The sequence below is a fragment of the Cephus cinctus genome, unplaced genomic scaffold (genome assembly GCF_000341935.2).
Source record: "Cephus cinctus unplaced genomic scaffold, Ccin1 Ccin1_scaffold0597, whole genome shotgun sequence".
In the NCBI taxonomy this organism is placed as follows: domain Eukaryota; kingdom Metazoa; phylum Arthropoda; class Insecta; order Hymenoptera; family Cephidae; genus Cephus; species Cephus cinctus.
Window position 1 is genome coordinate 291,115 of NW_014333243.1, and position 17,964 is coordinate 309,078.

A 17,964-nucleotide genomic window follows, 5' to 3' on the forward strand; every position below is an offset into this window, starting at 1 on the left:
ATAAACTCAAACACGTCCTTGGTAAAAGGCAAAAAACAATTGACGGAGTAACGAACTTTAGAGGCACGCTGAGCAGTTGCCACGTTGCAAAGAGAAAAGGAGTTGGGCCATCGACACGGCTAATTATGAGTAAACCCAACGGGATCTTCACAAAATGTTTAGACAAAAAAAGGCCAGGCCAATATCATCGTACTTTGGAATAAAAAGGAAAGAAGTCTTTAATGGATAACGTCAGAGATGAGATAAATAAAGTTGCTGCTCATTCACCTTAGGTAATACTGGAAAGTAATAATTAGTTCCAAGTTCACATTTATTTAGTGATAGTGATCTTTTGAGTCATCCTGTAGCCAAGGTAGAGCGGTACTTTCGATAGATGCAATTGCGTCTGCAACCTAACGTAAAACGGTGCGCGGGACGCATGCGCAGTGCTGAGGATCAGGGTTGATCATCCGGATGGTAGCCGTGCCAGAGCCCAAGTCAGCCCAAGTACATACGGATACTGGAGGAAGGCATGACGCCATGTTTTGATGTCGTCATCCCCCCCCAAAGCACTCTACTCCATTCCACCAGTGTTTTCTGTTGTGCGGTTGTGCTCTGTGCCGTGAAGTTATTTGGCGAGGCCTCTTCGGGCCGATTTGCATGCGACTCGGATCCAGGTTGCGTTTTCCTGCGATTGTACGCGCGGAAAGGCTATTTTCGCGGCGTTTAATGTGCGGGAAAGTGGCCGTGGAGCGGGGGGGGTCCGCGAGCGTCGTCTACGTGGTGGTGGTGTCCTAGTGCACGCGCGCCAACGGGCTCAGCGGAACTCCGCACGGTTACGTCACGGAACGAAGCTTTCTCGAGGTTCACCGAACGCCCTGGGGATACTTTGCATTGCCGAAGATGGAACTGCGCTTGCATTCTCCGGCTGGAGCAGAACCTATCATTTATCAGTGGCCTCTCACCTCCGGATCGGGATCCGTGAGTTATCCCGTTTTTACGGGGAACCAAAATCGTCTGGTAATGTGCTCGTCTCGATGTTCTCATGCAAAAAAGTATTCTCCAAGAACAATGCCTCTGTCAATGAGAGTTTTTATTTAGATGCATGTAGTACCATGTGCATATATAAACCATGTACTGTAGAACCTTTAAATGACAATGTAAATCTACTATCTGTTTCTAATTATTCTTTCTATTTTTATTGTTTATCATGATTTTCTTCTTGAGTATTTAGCATACAGTATATCAGATGTATCGCTAGTAACCTTATTTCCTCATTTCCAAGTAAATGATTAATTTGCTGGATCTTCATAGAGTGATTTTATTTCTGGATATTTTTTGTGAGTCATTACTTGTAGTTTGTTGCTATTCTGGTAACCTTGGTCGATAAATAATCTCTTTCTGCCTTGACCTATAATTCTCGGCTCAAGGTTTTTAGCCTAAGCAGGCCATTAACCTTAAGCTCATCTTAAAGTTTATTTCTACTATGATTTTCACTTTGATGATCTATTATCTATAGCCTGCAATAGTAAAAAAATTAATAAATCTTCTTTCTTTAAATATAATAAGTATAATTTGCTTATGTTTAATGAATTCAATGAATCTTCGCACATGTATCTTCAGTCATCTTTGACAGCTTTGGCTTCATCGAGAGACATCGCAGACGAATACATTATCTCTTTTTAGATTGTGACCTTTCCAGATGCTTTTTAAGATAGCAATTTTCTGAACCACTTATCATTTGGCCCTTGGACCTCTTTGTTACTCAAGAAATATAATGCATGTGCATTTATAAGACTGTAATATCCTAGTAGGTTATTTTTATCCATCAATGACATTAAACAGCTGAAAGTAATTTGTAATTTGATATAGTCTCCATAGATATCTGTTACATTATACTATTCTATTCCATCTCATAAAGTATATAAGTTATGCAATAATAATGAATAGATCATGTAACATTTTTATTTTATTCAGTATTATGTAATATGAACCTTAAATGATTTATTTAATTCCATTAGATAAAAGGAAATTGGCTGTCAAAGTAAGGTACTATATATATAGTAACAGAATCTCCATTTTTTTTGCATAGCTTACTGTTTCCAAATTTGCTTTGAAGAATTTCTGATTTATGATTTTTGAAGCCAAAAAAGTTTTAACTTACAGCTTGAAATAAATTACCCTCAATAAAACTTTCCCAAAAGCAACTTTCATTTTTATTTTATTCCACAGTCACAGAATGCTTTCAGTCATATTAAAGGAAAAGCTGACGACTAAATTGAACTATTTACCACCCAGTTATAGTTAAATTACCTCTTTTTATAGGATCGGCATGACGGAGCTCTGGACGTCGTTGAAACTATGAGATGGGTTTGCGAAGATTTACCAGATTTGAAACTGCCGTTGGAAAATAATATTCTTTGCAACTACGATACCCGTGATTACGAGAGTATGAAAAACTTGTGTGATAGATTCAATAGGGCTATCGATAGTTTAGTGCAATTGGTAAGTCCTGTTACTTCGTTCAGTATCTATGGCAATCCCTTCAGGTACCCATACGACAATGATAATTTAAATCAAATTATGTACAATTTCTCTCTTTCTATGAATGCAGGAAAAGGGTACCAGTTTGCCCTCGCAAAGGCTTAATAAAAGACCCAGCAGAGGCTTACTGCGACATATATTGCAACAGACTTATAATCAAGCTGTAGTAGAACCTGATAAATTAAATCAGTATGAGCCTTTCTCGCCAGAAGTTTACGGCGAAACTAGTTACGAGCTCGTTTGTCAGATGATCGATCAGATCGACGTAACGGACGACGATGTCTTCGTCGACTTAGGTTCGGGCGTCGGTCAGGTGGTTCTGCAGATGGCAGCGGCCACACTTTGTAAGATATGTATTGGCGTCGAAAGGGCTGATGTACCTTCCAAATATGCACAGGTACATATGTTTTTATATCCTCATCATTAAACGATTGACATACGATTAATAGCTGAAATAATCAATTTTGAATTCAAAAAGTATGTTAAATGTACACTGATTTTGCAGAGCATGGAAATAAACTTTCGCAAATGGTTGAGCTGGTACGGAAAACGATGCGGCGATTATCGTTTAGTGAAGGGGGACTTCCTAGCCGACGAACATCGAGAAAGCATCACTGGCGCTACGATTGTATTTGTTAATAATTTTGCATTCGGTCCGACAGTGGATCATCAGTTAAAGGAACGATTTGCAGACTTGCGCGACGGCGCACGTATCGTTTCGTCGAAGTCTTTCTGTCCACTCAATTTTCGGATCACTGATAGAAATCTCAGTGGTATTGATCATTCCTTTATTTATCTCATTGTCACGTTACGCCGTAATGATTTAGCGATTGCCGTTATTCTCACTCATTAAATCACGTATAAAAAATATTAAAATTTTTTTCTTATCCGCAATCGTTAAAAGCGTGCGATTCTTTTAAAGAGAAAGAAAATATTATGAAATATCATTTATTCGTCATGTTACGATATTAATAGCAAATTTTTATTCACAGATATAGGTACAATAATGCACGTGTCGGAGATGTCCCCGTTGAAGGGTTCCGTCTCTTGGACCGGTAAACCAGTGTCTTACTACCTCCACGTAATTGATCGAACCAAGCTGGAACGATATTTTCATCGTTTAAAGAATAACAAGCAAGGAGGGCTAGACATTGAAAATTCCGATTCTGTGATAAGCAACACTGCCAGCCATAATAGTAGGATGTCTAATAGAGGGGAAAGAGGTGACAGAGCAAAGAGGGATCTTTCAAGGCAACTGGACAGTCCCAACAATTCGGAACAGCAGGGAACTAACAGTGACTCGGATCTTGATGATGGCAGTATAAAGAACCGTCGGCAACCCACTAAAATCCGTAGAAAACTTAATAGAAAAGCGACTAACGGTATCGGAGCGAGGCCTCCGGCGCGGGGCAGGCAGAGGGGCAGAGGTGTTAAAAAGTCGAAACCTAAAAAAGCCATCAATATCTCTGGTTTGGATTTACTACACAGTCAAACGTTACTTAGTACTTCGCCTCAAGCTTTAGGGAAAAAACCACCGCCAGCGCCTGGTTGTGTCGATCAGCAACTCTCATCACTCTCGCTGTCACTCCAACCACATTCTACTTCTGTACACGAGGAATTAAGTATACCTCCTGCACCTTCTGCGACTCCTTACGCCCTGCAGATTCTTTTGGACTTATACAGGTGCGTGTGTAATGTTAAAATTCTTCTATGAAATAAATCATAGAAATTAAAGTGTTTCACGATAAGTAAACCATCGTTTTACGTCGATTACAGGGACCAATTTATGGTTATGCTGGAGTCTATGAGAACACCTACGTATAGAGTGTCAGTAAATACAGATATCGCAAAAGAAAGAGAGAGAAATTCAAGATTGCAATCGCGAGCAGCTCAATTAGAGAAGCAAATAAAAGTCTTAATTGACGACAGCGTAGCATTATTAAAAGCCCGAATGACCGAATTGGGTATAAATGCAACGTCGCCAGGAGACTTGTTAGCGAAAGCCAAGGAAATTGTTCTACGGCATAAACAGTTGCAAGCTAAAGCAAGCAAATTACAGGCACAAGTATCATCAATGGAGGCTGAGCAGACAAGACTGACCGTCATTAGGCATCAAGAGCTGCAAGAAAAGTACAATAGCCATGCTAATGCAAATGGCATTACCAATCCACCGCAAGCACTAACACAGGATTATATACTAAAAGAGATCTCCGCCACATTATCGCAACGAAAACGATTGCATTCTCAGGTAAGCTAGCTGCTTTCATTTGTATGCGCGCAAGTAAGCAATTCATTTACTTTAATTTAATATGGTCTAGAATTCAATTGATGCAAACGTGACTATATAAGAAAATTTTTGTATAATGCAGGTGTCTAAATTGGAACATGAATTGAATGTATTAGAAAGAACAAGTAGTGAAAAACAGGCAGCCACTATGGCTCAACAACAACAAAGGGATGCGATCAGTGCAAAACATACACAAAATCAACATATTCAGCAGCAACCTAGTGGGAAGGGGGGGTCTCGTAAAAGTAGGGAGGGTCGTTCCAGGTCTCAGGAATGGCCAGACGTTCCGGATATTGGTAAGATACAGGAGAATAATCCTGAAATCTTAGCGCAAAAAATTCTAGAAACAGGGAGGCAAATAGAGGCTGGCCGAATACCGAGTAGGCAAAATTCTAACGCGTCTAATGCATCGAGGGCTAGGCTCCCTCAGGCAACACTTAGTTTTTCATCCTCATCATCCTCTTCATCCTCACAATCACAAGTCAATAGCAGGGATTCGTCAAATAGAGTACAAGAGCCTCCCAGAGTAGCTAATTTTGAAGATAGGCTAAAGAGTATCATTACAAGTGTGTTGAATGAAGATCAGCAAAATAGGAGTAAGCAGCAGCAGCAAATGCAGCTGCAAGTGCAACAATTACAACAACAGCAACAACAAATTGAGCCTGAAAGAAAGCGTGTTGCACTGCCACAAAATGTTACTACGCCAGACTACACTCAGGTATTTTTTATGTATTCAATTTGCCTCTTCGTCGAGGTATATCCACTTCAAGTTGTAAATACCATTGCACGATTCGCATTTTCTATTATCTTCTACTATTAACCTTATCATTTTACTCACATCTGCATGTAAATTTTCACAACTCTGATAGTGCTGCGCTTGAAAGTAAAATGAGCTTCATTTTAGGTTTCACCAGCAAAGTTAGCCTTACGAAGGCATCTGTCTCAAGAGCGTCTCTCTTCTCACTTAACGATCTCGGACAGACCCACGTCTGACACCCGACAATCGAGTCACGATAATCGAATGGCTGCAGGAGGAGGAAATACAGGCGAAAGTGGGATACTGGGGACTCGCACGATCGGTGATCTCGTCAGTGGGGAAATTGAGAGAACTCTTGAGATATCGAATCAATCAATAATAAACGCAGCGGTGGATATGAGCGCCATAATACGTCCTGAGGCTGTATATTCACCTATTAGTAGACCTGCTAGTGCTGAAGGAGACGTGGGTTTGGCTACGTTAGCGCATGTCGCCAGTTATGCACCTACCCCTACGGCAGTGTCGACACCGACACCAACCACGGCATCTCGTTCATCTGTACTCTTCACCCCAGTCACACAGCCGCAGAGGTGAGCATCTTGATAAATCATTATTTTAAATCTTCTAAAACTCGTCTCGCGGTAATAATATAATTGGAAAACGAAATTGCTTAGGTATACACCCGTACAATTACCACGGGCGGACATTAAGCCTTACCACGAGTCATACTTTGCTGACAATCCATCTCAACCCTCTACGCAACCTCATCCACCGACGAGTCTACATTCGTCGCAAACTTCGTCAAACGGTGAATTGTTGCCAGTAGAAGGCTTGGCAGCATCCCTTCATGCGCGAATACTCAACAACCACAACAGTAATAATAGCACTGCCAAAAGTGATCCTTCGGTTGCCAGTAGTAGAAGGTGTGCAGTATATACATAGATATTGAATGAATTTCAAATGCGAATGGACATGCTTATAATTTGGATTACAGATATCAACCATATCCCCGTTATACGAGTGGGAATAGTAGTAGTAGCAACGGTAGCAACGTAACTACGACCCAGTTGCAGTCGGTGATGTCTGTAAAGACAGAAGCAGTCATATCAACGGTTAGTACGAGCGGAGCACCTTTAAGTCCTCTTGTGGAGCCACATTCGAACACATCCACGCCCCTGGTCGACGAGCCACATATGACAACGCAAAGGCAGCGCAATGGAAACGGTGAAGACGGTGAGTGACCCCTTTTGTTACTAGGCACGATTCCCAACTGGAATATATCTTATCTTTTATTTCTTGGTAGATCTTTGTATGCGTGAGTGTATGTAAATTTAATTTGAACCGAACTAGAAAAACGATAGAACAATAAGTAAAAATGTACAGCTAATTAAAGTTTTATAAACTTTACGGAATTTAGGTCTGTTTGATGTTATAAATATTATGCAGTCATTGGTTTATTGTTGTTGCAAGACGATTACGATATGTTATAATAATGTTATCCTATATTTGCTCATGTTTATTCTAATTATAGAAATTTATATAATGAATATATATTTACTATGGAACACCCCATGTGCCATTTACAAAGCGATGTCCCAGTAAAAATATCATTCGGAAAAGTCATCTTGTTGTCGTGCGCCAGTTTTTTTTTTTCGATGATAATGCATCTAGAGAGACTTTAGCGAATTGTGACATATTGCTAAAAAATTACTCGTACATCGCTTTACGATATATTTTTACTAAAAATTTCCGCTTTCAACTCTACATAGACACTGTTGTATCTACTTTCTGCTATGCATCTTACATTATTTTATTTCGCTAACTAATGGTTTATTATTCATTACCTACAGTTTACCTTATCTTACCTTACGGAGCTGGCACCTGATCTTTATTCATATTTATTTTTGTTGTTGTTTGATGTATTTGTTAGATGCACTGTAGCTGTTTGTTGGTTAGCTCTGTCTGTCACATACTCAATCTCACTCACAACCCCTGAAGCTTGTTTTGTTAGAGATTGAGAGGCACAGATCAGAGGGAGAAATCAGAAAGAATGGCTGCCTTTGGGTTGGTTCGTGGTTGCTGGTGAGTTGTCCCACAGGGGTTGTTCCAAATTTTCTTATTATTACACTCACAAATCAATCGCTATCTAATGCCTTCCATTCTCGCATTCTCTCTATATATAACACTTAGCATTATTGCTATAAATTCCGAATATCCACATAAAAGTGTATCGTCGTAAGCTGTAATATTTCCATGAAAATAAGCCAACCAGAGCGGTACGTCTTCCGTGGATGCCATTCAAGACTTTAATGACAATTAGACCGTTGACGCAAAGCCACATCTTTAAATGAAGCGACGATTAAACTATCTCGTAGAAACAGGTGCACGGTTGCATGAGTACAAACTTGTATTAAATCAAATAAATTACATTAAATTTTTCATACAGATCATAATGAACGTGTAGTTCAGTTTTTGTAGATTTGGCTAACGTGAACAGAAGAAGCCAAAGTAAGGCTGACGTGTATACAATATGTATACACGTCATATGCTATATGTATACAATATGATTTAATGCTGTTGTGCCTGAAGCAACAAGGTAACGTGCATTTGGAACACCGAGGGTGGCCATTCTTAAGAAACAACTGAGACGACTTTAAGTGATAAATTAGTAATGTATAACAACACTGCATACTCCACGGACCTAAAATCTGTATGACGCATAACACTTTGATAGCCATACGTAGTCGTTCGACTTTGGTGAATGGTAAGAGACTGCATGACATACCTATCGTAGCGAAATGCTAGGCTCGTAACTCTGCTTTTAACGGTGACGGTGAGAGCAGCAAGGTAAAGGCTTATTTTTATGAAAATATGTCAGACTGTTATTCGTGTATCGCGGCTATCAGGCGCTGTAGCTAGTTTGGCCTTACAGATGGAGAAGCTGACTGGCAGGACCGAATCAGCTCAGGATTCGACAGGCTAGTCGCATTCGCTTCCACCGAATTGGACAAGAGAAGGAGATCCACGGAAGGGGTGAACACCAGCCCTGACAGTGGTTTAGGTTCAGATAGCGCTGTATTAGGCCCTCCACCGGTAGTTCCATCCCCCGACGAAGCGATTGGGCCTCCTAGAACACCTTCTCCGACTAGTCCACGTCCTCCGAATCCTTCCAGTGGTACCAGCAGCAGTTCGGTACCTCTGAAGTACCAGCGTCAACCGGATCCCGAGAGGCATCATTTTAAGAAAAAGTTTTTTCATAGAGACTGGAATAATTCCGGCAGTACAAGTAAATTTCGTCCTAAGGGCAAAGATTGGGACTGGCACAATTCGGGGCAGTGGCCTCCTAATGGCGAGCAATCCTAACCCATCTCACCTTTTACGATATGAGCGAACGATTACCTTGATTTAGCGGTTCCAAATCATATTAAATGATTGAGAATGAGTCTTGAAGTGTACAGATCAGCACGTATATGGATGCACGTATGCAGACGAACTTTACATATGATCATCTAGTTCACACAAGTTAGATCATGATAAATCTGTATCTGCGATTTTGTAATACTACAAGGAGTAGAATGTATGACTATGAAAATACTCTTGAAGGGGGGGAGAGGGGGGGGTGTCTAGATTTACTTAGGTGGTCCAGTCTCTTCTGGATATCCCCGTTAGGTTAAAGTAACGACATATTGACTGGGCAGCAAGATTAAATCTGTATCCCTTATCGCGAGGCTTGTATTGGCTTTTCACGGCCTTGCGTATGTATAAATTATTTGTTATTTGATTTAACGTCAGATATAGGCGAGGGATGCTGACCGAATGAATAAATGAATAAAATTGCCGGTGTAGCTTATGATGGGAATGTATGTATTCACAGTAAAGTACCATCGAGAGTAATGTTAAACGCTATCGAGGTCGCGTTGGCTGATAGTCTGTGCACCTATGGAAACGATGGATAGGACGCCGGCGTCTAATCAGCATTATAAAAACATTATGTTCTATGTTCGTTGTGCCATGTTCCACTGGTGTGTGGACTGACGTTGACTAAAAAAGCGAAACTACCAAACCTCTGTGTGTTCGTTGTAAATTATCGCTGTGAATTTTCTACGTAGCGACATCTCCCATTGTTCATGGAAGATTTTTTACTCAAGTGTTCACTGTCGACCGTAGTGACGTTATGGCGACAGACAACAACGTAGTCATTTCACTGCAAGTTTCCAATATTTGAACTCTGGCACAATTACACGAATCTGTAAGGATGCGCCGCAAATCCAAAGAATGATCTCCGCGAGTACTGAAGTTTTTCTAGGTGATGCATCTAGACGGGCAAATTTACGTTTTTCAAATTTGTCAATGAGAATGGGTGCGAACGTGTTCGAATTTGTGCGTGAATGTTAAAAAAAAGTATCTCTTAGCTATTGCGCAACGTAATTGTATAAAAAGAAACGTGCTCGTTTTTCAGTCGACAATGTAAAAAGCGCTTGATTTGTCATACATAATTGTAATTAATGAATGAATTATTTAATAACCCCTATACATCAGTACATGATAGTTATTGTAATGTAGGCACCTGCCGACTTTAGCATGTTACATACACTGCCGAATCTTCTATTAATTAATTTTATTATTATTGATCATGATTATTATTTATTGTTTTTATTGGAATATTTTAATACTAAGGTTTTTGTAACAAGCAACTTTCATCTTCTCTTTTACTCCTACCTCTCATATTCGATTTCCAATTTGTGCTGTACTCGGAAACAGGATCAATTACCGTTTTAGAATTAGTACACGTCATAAAATTCCAAGAGAAATAGCAGTCTTAAATACTGAGATGAGATTTAGCCAAAGACTATTTTTGAGAGACCAATATCAATGAATTTTCTATTCTATGGCGGTTTAAGTTCTAGGTTGGATAACTAAAATTTTACAAAATCGTACATGCATACATAAAATGGACAGGAACTTTTATGTAGTTGATTGCGTCGGTTTTCATTACGGTATAGAGCAATGATGGGAAGAGTAATTAATTTATTGTACATTATATCTAAATACGTTTGATTTATGGACAGCTATTCCCGTTAGTTGCTCATAAACTAGTCCATTTTCTACGTGCGGGTGAATAGATTAAGGCAAACATCGGCGAATGTATGTACAAGCTATAACTTCATAGTTAATTAAGAATGTCAATTGAATATTAGACGCTGCTGTAGCTTTTGTACGGAAAATTAGAAATGCGACTAGAAAAATGTATAAAGAGATCGTTACCTGTCATGGAGGATTTATTTTATAAAAATTTTGCAACTTAGGACATCGATGGCGAAAAAATATTATATAATTTTGTCTAAACGGAAATAGATAAGGGATATCGATTTATGACAAATAACAAAGTGACAATGATACTCGAGGAATAATGAAAAGTTATTGATTCTGTATATACTTCGTAACTGTTCAGTAAGATTCAGAGAATTGAAGTATAATATTGTATCACAAGACTAAAAACGCAACACAGTGCTTTGAGACGACGTACAACTTTTATATGATTCACTGCAGCATCGAACCCTTTTTCATTCTTAAATAAACTGTTGATCTTACTTTATGAAGTAAGGTTTATTATAAATGTTTATTCGATGCTTGAGGGGTCAGCGACATGGTAATGGAGGCACCAGCATGCAATTCGTTTCGTATGGATTTCCATGACAATCATATATATAAAGACTGCGGGTCTTCCGCATGCCCATATAAAATGTCTGTTCTCACTGATAATTCCATTCATTTGAACTTGAAACTGGCTGAACTCAACATGATTCTCAAAGTAAATGTACTCTTGTTAGTAATACTTAACGCGATACGCGGTCAGGACATCAATGACGACGTGGAAGTAATTCTTCTACCAGTGAGGAATTCATACAGTGATACTGAGGTAGATAATGGTCATTAAATACGTTTTATTGCCCCTTCAATCTCCAAATGTTAAACATATTAAACGAGCTTCGCACACTGTAAGAATCGGGATTTAACCTACTGTTGACCACAACAATAACTTTGACCAAAGTTAACTGTTTTTAGGTTCCGCTAAGATTTCGAGTCTTCGGGCAGACGATCGAGTTGAACTTGCGAAAGAATGATAAACTCTTAGCACCTAGTTTCAAAGTGTGGCGGCACAATAGCGAGGACATTCTGGAGGAGGCACCCGAATTAAATAGACCCGCGGCATGCCACTACCTTCACAGAAATCATTATAGCTCAGCAGCCATTAGTCTTTGTCGACGTCGTGCAGTGGTCAGTATATTCTTTTTAACGTTACACGAGTGACAGACGTGTGTACTACTGGAATAGCAACATGCAACTGTGACCCCATTCATTTTCATACACAGCACGGTTTTGTTTTTTTGGAAAACGTCACTCTCGAAATAACTCCATTGCGCCATGCAGACACATGGTCCTTCGTTGATCATACAATTGAAGGACGTTCTGGAGACCTTCTTCGAGAGCCCCATGTCGTGAGACGAGCCTACGTCACCCCGGCGATAAAATTGCACGAAGATTACTTGAGAAGGCGTGATGGATTATCGATATTCAAAAATGACATACCTATTGATAGTGAACTCTTCTCCAGACCAGCTAGGGGTCGTCGCGAAAACGGTTTAACACTAGAGCTGGCGGTATTCCTGGACGAAGCTGGGTACAATTTATTCTCCCCTTTCTTTGACAGAAACGAGGAGAAGTTGTGCGATATGTTGTTGGCATACATAAATGGAGTGCAAGCTTTATATCATCACCCAAGTTTAGGGGCAAAGATTGACATTGCTCTTGTGAGGCTGGACATGATGAAGAGGCAACCTTCGGATATGCCCCATTACAATGGAGAACGTGGCAACTTGTTGGATTCTTTTTGTCATTATACCAAGAAGCATAATCCGTCCAATGACAAGGATCCGAATCATTGGGACATGGGACTGTACGTATCGGGTTTAGATTTCTACGCCATGGAAGGTGGCAGGAAAAGCAGCGTGACCATGGGTCTGGCAACTGTCGGTGGCGTATGTCTAGATCAGTACTCATGCGTCATTGCGGAACTTGGAGTAACTAATCGCTTTGGAAAGCCTTATCCGTCTGCTGGTTTTACCTCCGTTTACATAGCAGCGCATGAAATTGGTCACAAGTAAGTAATTCTGTGTGATCGTAATCGTTGCTTCTAGTTTTACTTACCAATATAGAGATCAACCAGTATCCTTTTAATTAAAGTCTGGGCATGCATCATGATTCGACCGGTAACACCTGTCCTAAGGATGGTTACATCATGTCACCGAGTAGAGGGACGCAAGGAGAAACGATCTGGTCGCAATGTAGTCGAGATGTAGCTAGGAAGCTTTCTCAGACGAAACCTTGCCTACTGGATCAGCCGCCTGTAAACAGTGAGAAGTCTTTGGACCATGGCAAATTTATTGATCTACCCGGAAGGCAATGGGATGCCAAGAAACAGTGCGAATTTCTTTTGCGAGATAAGGATGCTGTGGTAGTAACTCTATCTGATGCTTGTCAAGCGTTACAGTGCAAGAGTCCACATCGCAGTGGGTACTACTATGCTGGACCTGCTTTGGACGGGACCCGATGTGCAGAACGAAAGGAGTGCAGAGGTGGAGAATGTCTGCCGGCACTCCAACTGCCCAACGGTGGACAGAGTGCTGTCATTAAGAAAGGTGGATGGAGTGCTTGGAAAGCGGAAGGCTGTAGGAGTGGTTGTATACAAAAATGCAAAGGAGCTCAGCCCAGGAGACGTTATTGCGACAACCCACCACCGACAAATACAGAAGCTGGTTGTGAAGGACCGAGTTACGATGTTTTGCTCTGCAGCGATGAGAAATTGTGCAAGGCCAAGCGTAAGAGCGCCAGTGAATTTGCGACAGCCAAGTGTAGCAAGTTCAGCGAGAAGTTGCCTGAATTGGACAGCAAAGGAAGCGGACTCCAGGCGCCTCACGAGACTGAACGACCATGGATGGCCTGCGCCATATTCTGTCGCCGTAAAGATGGAGGCTCCTACTACACACCACGCATAGAATTAAACGACCTTGGCCTTGACCCATATTTCCCAGATGGAACATGGTGTCACACCGAAGAGGGACAGGATTATTTCTGTCGACAACATCATTGCTTACCGGAAACCTTTCGCTTTGGTAAGGAATTGATCGAGAGTCATGGAGACGAAGATATGAAACTGGGCCCTCAGAATGCTCGTCCGGATGGTCATAAGCTTCCTGATCAGCTGGTAAAGTATCTCAGTCTAGGCCCAGATGGGCTACCATTGCTAACGACATTGTCGCCGGGTGTTGCCTCACCTCCCAGCGAGGACGACTGGACGGATAAGGACTACATTGAGTTGCCAAAGCCTGTTGAGGAGGAGGACTCCTTAGAAATGAAGGAGGAGCCGCAAATCTCTCAGCCACGCGTTCCAAAATTGCTCGACCTCGACACTATGTTTTCGGATCCTCTTTGAGTAGGGCAGATACCTCAATCAGCGACCTCCACCTATTTTTGTGTAATTCAATGCTATTATTATCTTCAGATGTCTGAGACGTTTGTATCGTCGATCCAATAAATGAACCGATACAATACACCTACATTATATTTATATATAACCGGATGGATGTATTTGCGCGTCTGCACTCACGGCGCATGTTCCCTACGTTACGTGTAAAAGCGTGACCCCTCTTGCTCCTCTGCCTTTCCGAAGAGAGACATAGCTCGATATACATATGTAACGGGAGTAGCGTTGTGTGAGTTGCACGAGAGAGTATCTTGACCGGTAGGCGGATGACGTCACCCACTCCGCTGACTATTTTAGGAGTGTCTCGCTGCTATCTCACACCACGGAACGAAGAGAGAGAGAGACACCTAAAGGAGACATCAATACTCTGGTGAAGAACAAAGCCGCCAGGGCGAATGTGCTACCACAACACGATGAAATAATATAACTTGTGATGCATTTTTTATATTATTTGGTGTACAAATAATTAACCAACTTTTAAACTTAGGTTTCGCAATTGAAATTACAATAATAAACAAGAAATTATTTTAATTGTTACAAATATGCAGGATTTTCATACACAAAGGGTTGACAGTATAAATGAATTGCATAGACGCTTTTCTCATTCTCACGACATATTATACATTTACTCGCATTCATAACCTTACATAAATCGCATTTTCACTATACACATTTAACTCAACAAAAATCACATAAATTAGCATCGATATACATTCTCACTAGGTAATTGCATATAACTTAGCGCATCGAACATCATTCATACACTCGTAATTTTTTTTATCGTTTAGGAGTAGTCTTCCAAACATGGAAGAGTTAAAGGGATTTTTCGCGAACTATCTTGTTCAATATATGCAAGGTATCAAATTAAAAGCTTGAACAAGTTGAAATGGCTCCAGAAATGTCAGATAGGAAAAATTAATTTCTATGCCGTTTTGAATACCTCGCAAAATTGTCTTATGAGAGAAAACAAAGATAACGATCGATATCTATTTTTTTTATCGTCACGTTTACGTTAAATTCTCCAATCGTAATATATCGTTAATGTACTATAACGTACAAGAGTCTTTAGTCTCGTTCATCAAAACCGATCAGAGTCCTAGAGTTATTGAGATATTCATTCGCCGACTCTTCTTCCTTTACTTTCGAGTAATCAATTTGGTAGAGTATCATACAATATATCCTTTACACTTTGCGTTAACGAGTCAGGGAACTTAATATCGAATGCAACCAGAAGATCTCCTTTACGCGATGGTTCCTTAGGGAAGGGAAGACCTTGTCCTTGAATCCTCTTCACCGTAGTCGGCTTCACAATTTCCCTTGTCAAGTTCAAAGTGATCTTCTCTCCAGACAAAGTGGGAACTTCAATCACTGTTCCACATAAGGCCTGCTTTAAGCTCATCTTGCAGGCATACCTGATGTCACTGCCTTCTCTCCTGAACAGAGGATGTGGCTTGTCTCGGATGATGAAGACGATGTCAGCAGGAACTTTACCACGGCCCTGATCACCCTCCTTCTGGAAAGTAATCTTCGTTCCCGCTTTCCAGCCTGGCTTGACATTTATCGTCAAAACTTTGTCTTCCTTTTTGGTGGTACCGTCTGGTTGTACGACTCGCCTTGAAATCTTCATCTTCTTTGTGCAACCCCGTGTGATGTCTTCTAAACTGACATACAGGTCGTGCTCTATAGGTGGATCCTGAGCACGATCCTTCCCACCACCTCTACCAGAATTAGAGCCAGCGAAATTGAACGAGTGAGATCTGAAGGCTCCACCAGGACCGGCGTTTCGTGCAGGACCCATTCCCAGATGGAAGGGATCGTCGAGGTCCATTTCGTCATCGTGGAACCCAAAGACTCGATTGCTTCCGCTTCCGCTTCCACCAAACTCAAAGAAAGTCGAGAATGGCGTAGCTGAGCCAAAGAATTGAGCGAATGTGGCCCTTGGATCTCCGTGGAAGGTGTAGGTGCCACCGCCACCATTGCCGCCAGATGATGCTCCTCCTTTCAGCCCCTCTTCGCCAAACTTATCGTAGACTTCCCTCTTTTTAGTGTCAGATAGAACTTCATAGGCTTCAGCAATCTCTTTGAATTTTTCCTCGGCTCCGGCGCTTCTGTTTTTGTCAGGATGGTATTTTAACGCCAGTTTCCGATAAGCCTTCTTTATCTCATCGTCACTGGCACCTTTGTTGATGCCAAGCGTTCTGTAGTAGTCTTTACCCATGATGTAGATATCTGTAAATGATAACAAAAGATTTAATACTGCACTATCCCTTAAATAATAATTATTTTTATAAATAATTATCCAACTGAGTCATCCTCTTTATACAATATTTGTTAAATAATCGATAACATTTTAGATCACGCGAGAATAGTCTAGAAAATAATTACGATCAGAAAGAAAAATTAAATTCCAAGTGGGACTGCCTCTGCTTCTCGGTATCAGGGAATCACGTTATTTGACTTTAAGTAGGATTAAAAAATCATGTACTTCCCATATGTAATCCTACTTCAATTCCACACGATGGAAATAGTCATTGTTCACTTAAGAAACCGGGATATTTATACATAATATTTCAATTTCGTTGCGGTATCTATTAATCTACTACTTTTCTGAAGTTTTACTGTAGCCTTACGCAAAGGAGTAGTAACTATCACCAATCTCTGTATCTCCACGCGGCGACCCCGTATACTCGTGGCTTCACACGTATATACACAGACAGCCGACGCGAACGAGTACTTTCTCGATCCTTCACTATGGATTTATGAAAGCCTAAAGAGAACCCACACGAGCAATCATTTAAAACGATATGCCTACACAACCTCGTATTCGCAATCACACGACAGTACATATTCGCGTCTTCGTCAAGGCTGTTTTTTAGCCTCGTTTGGACAAAGAATACTTGGAACAGACCAGGGCTAATGTTCGTACCGTATGCTTCAGAATAAGACAACGATCAAGTGAATGATCGTAGATACGCGGAAAAAAATCTAGTTTTGTCGATGTTTGAAATTTTCCCGATTTTTCTTCGGTCTCCCTGTTACGAGGATATCGGTGCCCTCCTAACACACCCACGTACGTATCACATATCTATTTCGGGCAGTGATGATACCAACGCGGCAACGAAGATCTTTTGAGCGAGCAGCGATTCCCCAAACAACTCAAAAATAAACCCACAAGCAAATTGAGATCAACGATATTATTTATTGATAAGTTGAACGATAAAGATCCACGTATCTTCTTTCCAAGATCAACTCACTTGGCTGATTCCATTCGATAAATTCTTCTGTGCCAGAAGTTACGTTTATGGTATTTTATTTGATATGTACCTTTATCTATGGATATATCCTTCCTCTTTCGTTCTTGTCAAATATCCAGTTGGCACTAATAATTAAAACTTGCCTCCAAATGGAGATGTAATTGCTCAAGGATTCTGTATAACAGATTCCGCTTAGACACGTCCACTTCACAAGTCTTATGATGAACTAAAGAGTCGCGTAGGCTGCGCAGCCCATATATACAAAGGTTCGTTCTAGCAGTTTCCGGAACTTTCGAGAAATGGCTCGATGATAGTGCGATCAACTTCCGTGGCGCTTTTGCGACGTCACTACCCAGAGTATGACAATATATTCGAATGTATCGCAAAGAACCTGATTGATTAATATGAGAAATAAATTTTGTAATAATTATTTTGTAAATCTACTGACAAAAAAATATGTTTATAGTTAAACGTAAGTTTGATAACTTAGCGTTATACCCGATGGAAGATTCGAGTTTGAAATATCTGAATGCGTCACTAGCGCCGCGGCTTTTATACCGGCGATCCCACCACCAATATACCGGGTGTTCAAAGAGTA

The 17,964-nt window shown here is 40.7% G+C and overlaps 3 protein-coding genes across 5 annotated transcripts; 2 read left to right on the forward strand and 1 right to left on the reverse strand.

Annotated features, from left to right (window-relative positions):
* The first annotated feature begins 316 nt into the window (after nucleotides 1–316).
* On the forward strand, nucleotides 317–10,261 carry LOC107268991 (histone-lysine N-methyltransferase, H3 lysine-79 specific). Of its 3 annotated transcripts, XR_001537962.2 has the most exons (12): nucleotides 317–960; nucleotides 2,305–2,484; nucleotides 2,594–2,920; nucleotides 3,029–3,296; nucleotides 3,516–4,206; nucleotides 4,300–4,771; nucleotides 4,893–5,528; nucleotides 5,715–6,157; nucleotides 6,242–6,490; nucleotides 6,562–6,800; nucleotides 7,498–7,649; nucleotides 8,500–8,636. XR_001537962.2 is itself a non-coding variant. In XM_015742357.2 (11 exons), exons 1-11 carry the CDS (start codon nucleotides 883–885, stop codon nucleotides 8,928–8,930), a joined length of 4,014 nt encoding a protein of 1,337 aa, XP_015597843.1. In that variant the 5' UTR covers nucleotides 317–882; the 3' UTR covers nucleotides 8,931–10,261. The 3 variants fall into 3 exon arrangements, 2 of the variants coding, with proteins under 2 accessions (XP_015597843.1, XP_024942062.1); XM_015742357.2 differs by lacking the exon at nucleotides 7,498–7,649 and having other exon boundaries at nucleotides 8,500–10,261; XM_025086294.1 differs by lacking the exons at nucleotides 317–960; nucleotides 7,498–7,649 and adding an exon at nucleotides 1,435–1,789 and having other exon boundaries at nucleotides 8,500–10,261.
* Nucleotides 10,262–10,753: 492 nt separating this feature from the next.
* Nucleotides 10,754–14,179, forward strand: LOC107268992 (A disintegrin and metalloproteinase with thrombospondin motifs adt-1). The gene is made up of 4 exons (XM_015742359.2): nucleotides 10,754–11,487; nucleotides 11,634–11,846; nucleotides 11,942–12,729; nucleotides 12,813–14,179. The coding sequence occupies exons 1-4, from the start codon at nucleotides 11,215–11,217 to the stop codon at nucleotides 14,059–14,061; spliced, it is 2,523 nt and encodes an 840-aa protein (XP_015597845.1). The 5' UTR covers nucleotides 10,754–11,214; the 3' UTR covers nucleotides 14,062–14,179.
* A 444-nt stretch (nucleotides 14,180–14,623) lies between these two features.
* LOC107268999 (dnaJ protein homolog 1) lies at nucleotides 14,624–17,873 on the reverse strand. The gene is made up of 2 exons (XM_015742370.2): nucleotides 17,437–17,873; nucleotides 14,624–16,341 (listed from the first exon to the last, which is right to left on the reverse strand). The coding sequence occupies exon 2, from the start codon at nucleotides 16,328–16,330 to the stop codon at nucleotides 15,263–15,265; it is 1,068 nt and encodes a 355-aa protein (XP_015597856.1). The 5' UTR covers nucleotides 16,331–16,341; nucleotides 17,437–17,873; the 3' UTR covers nucleotides 14,624–15,262.
* Between the last annotated feature and the right edge of the window lie 91 nt (nucleotides 17,874–17,964).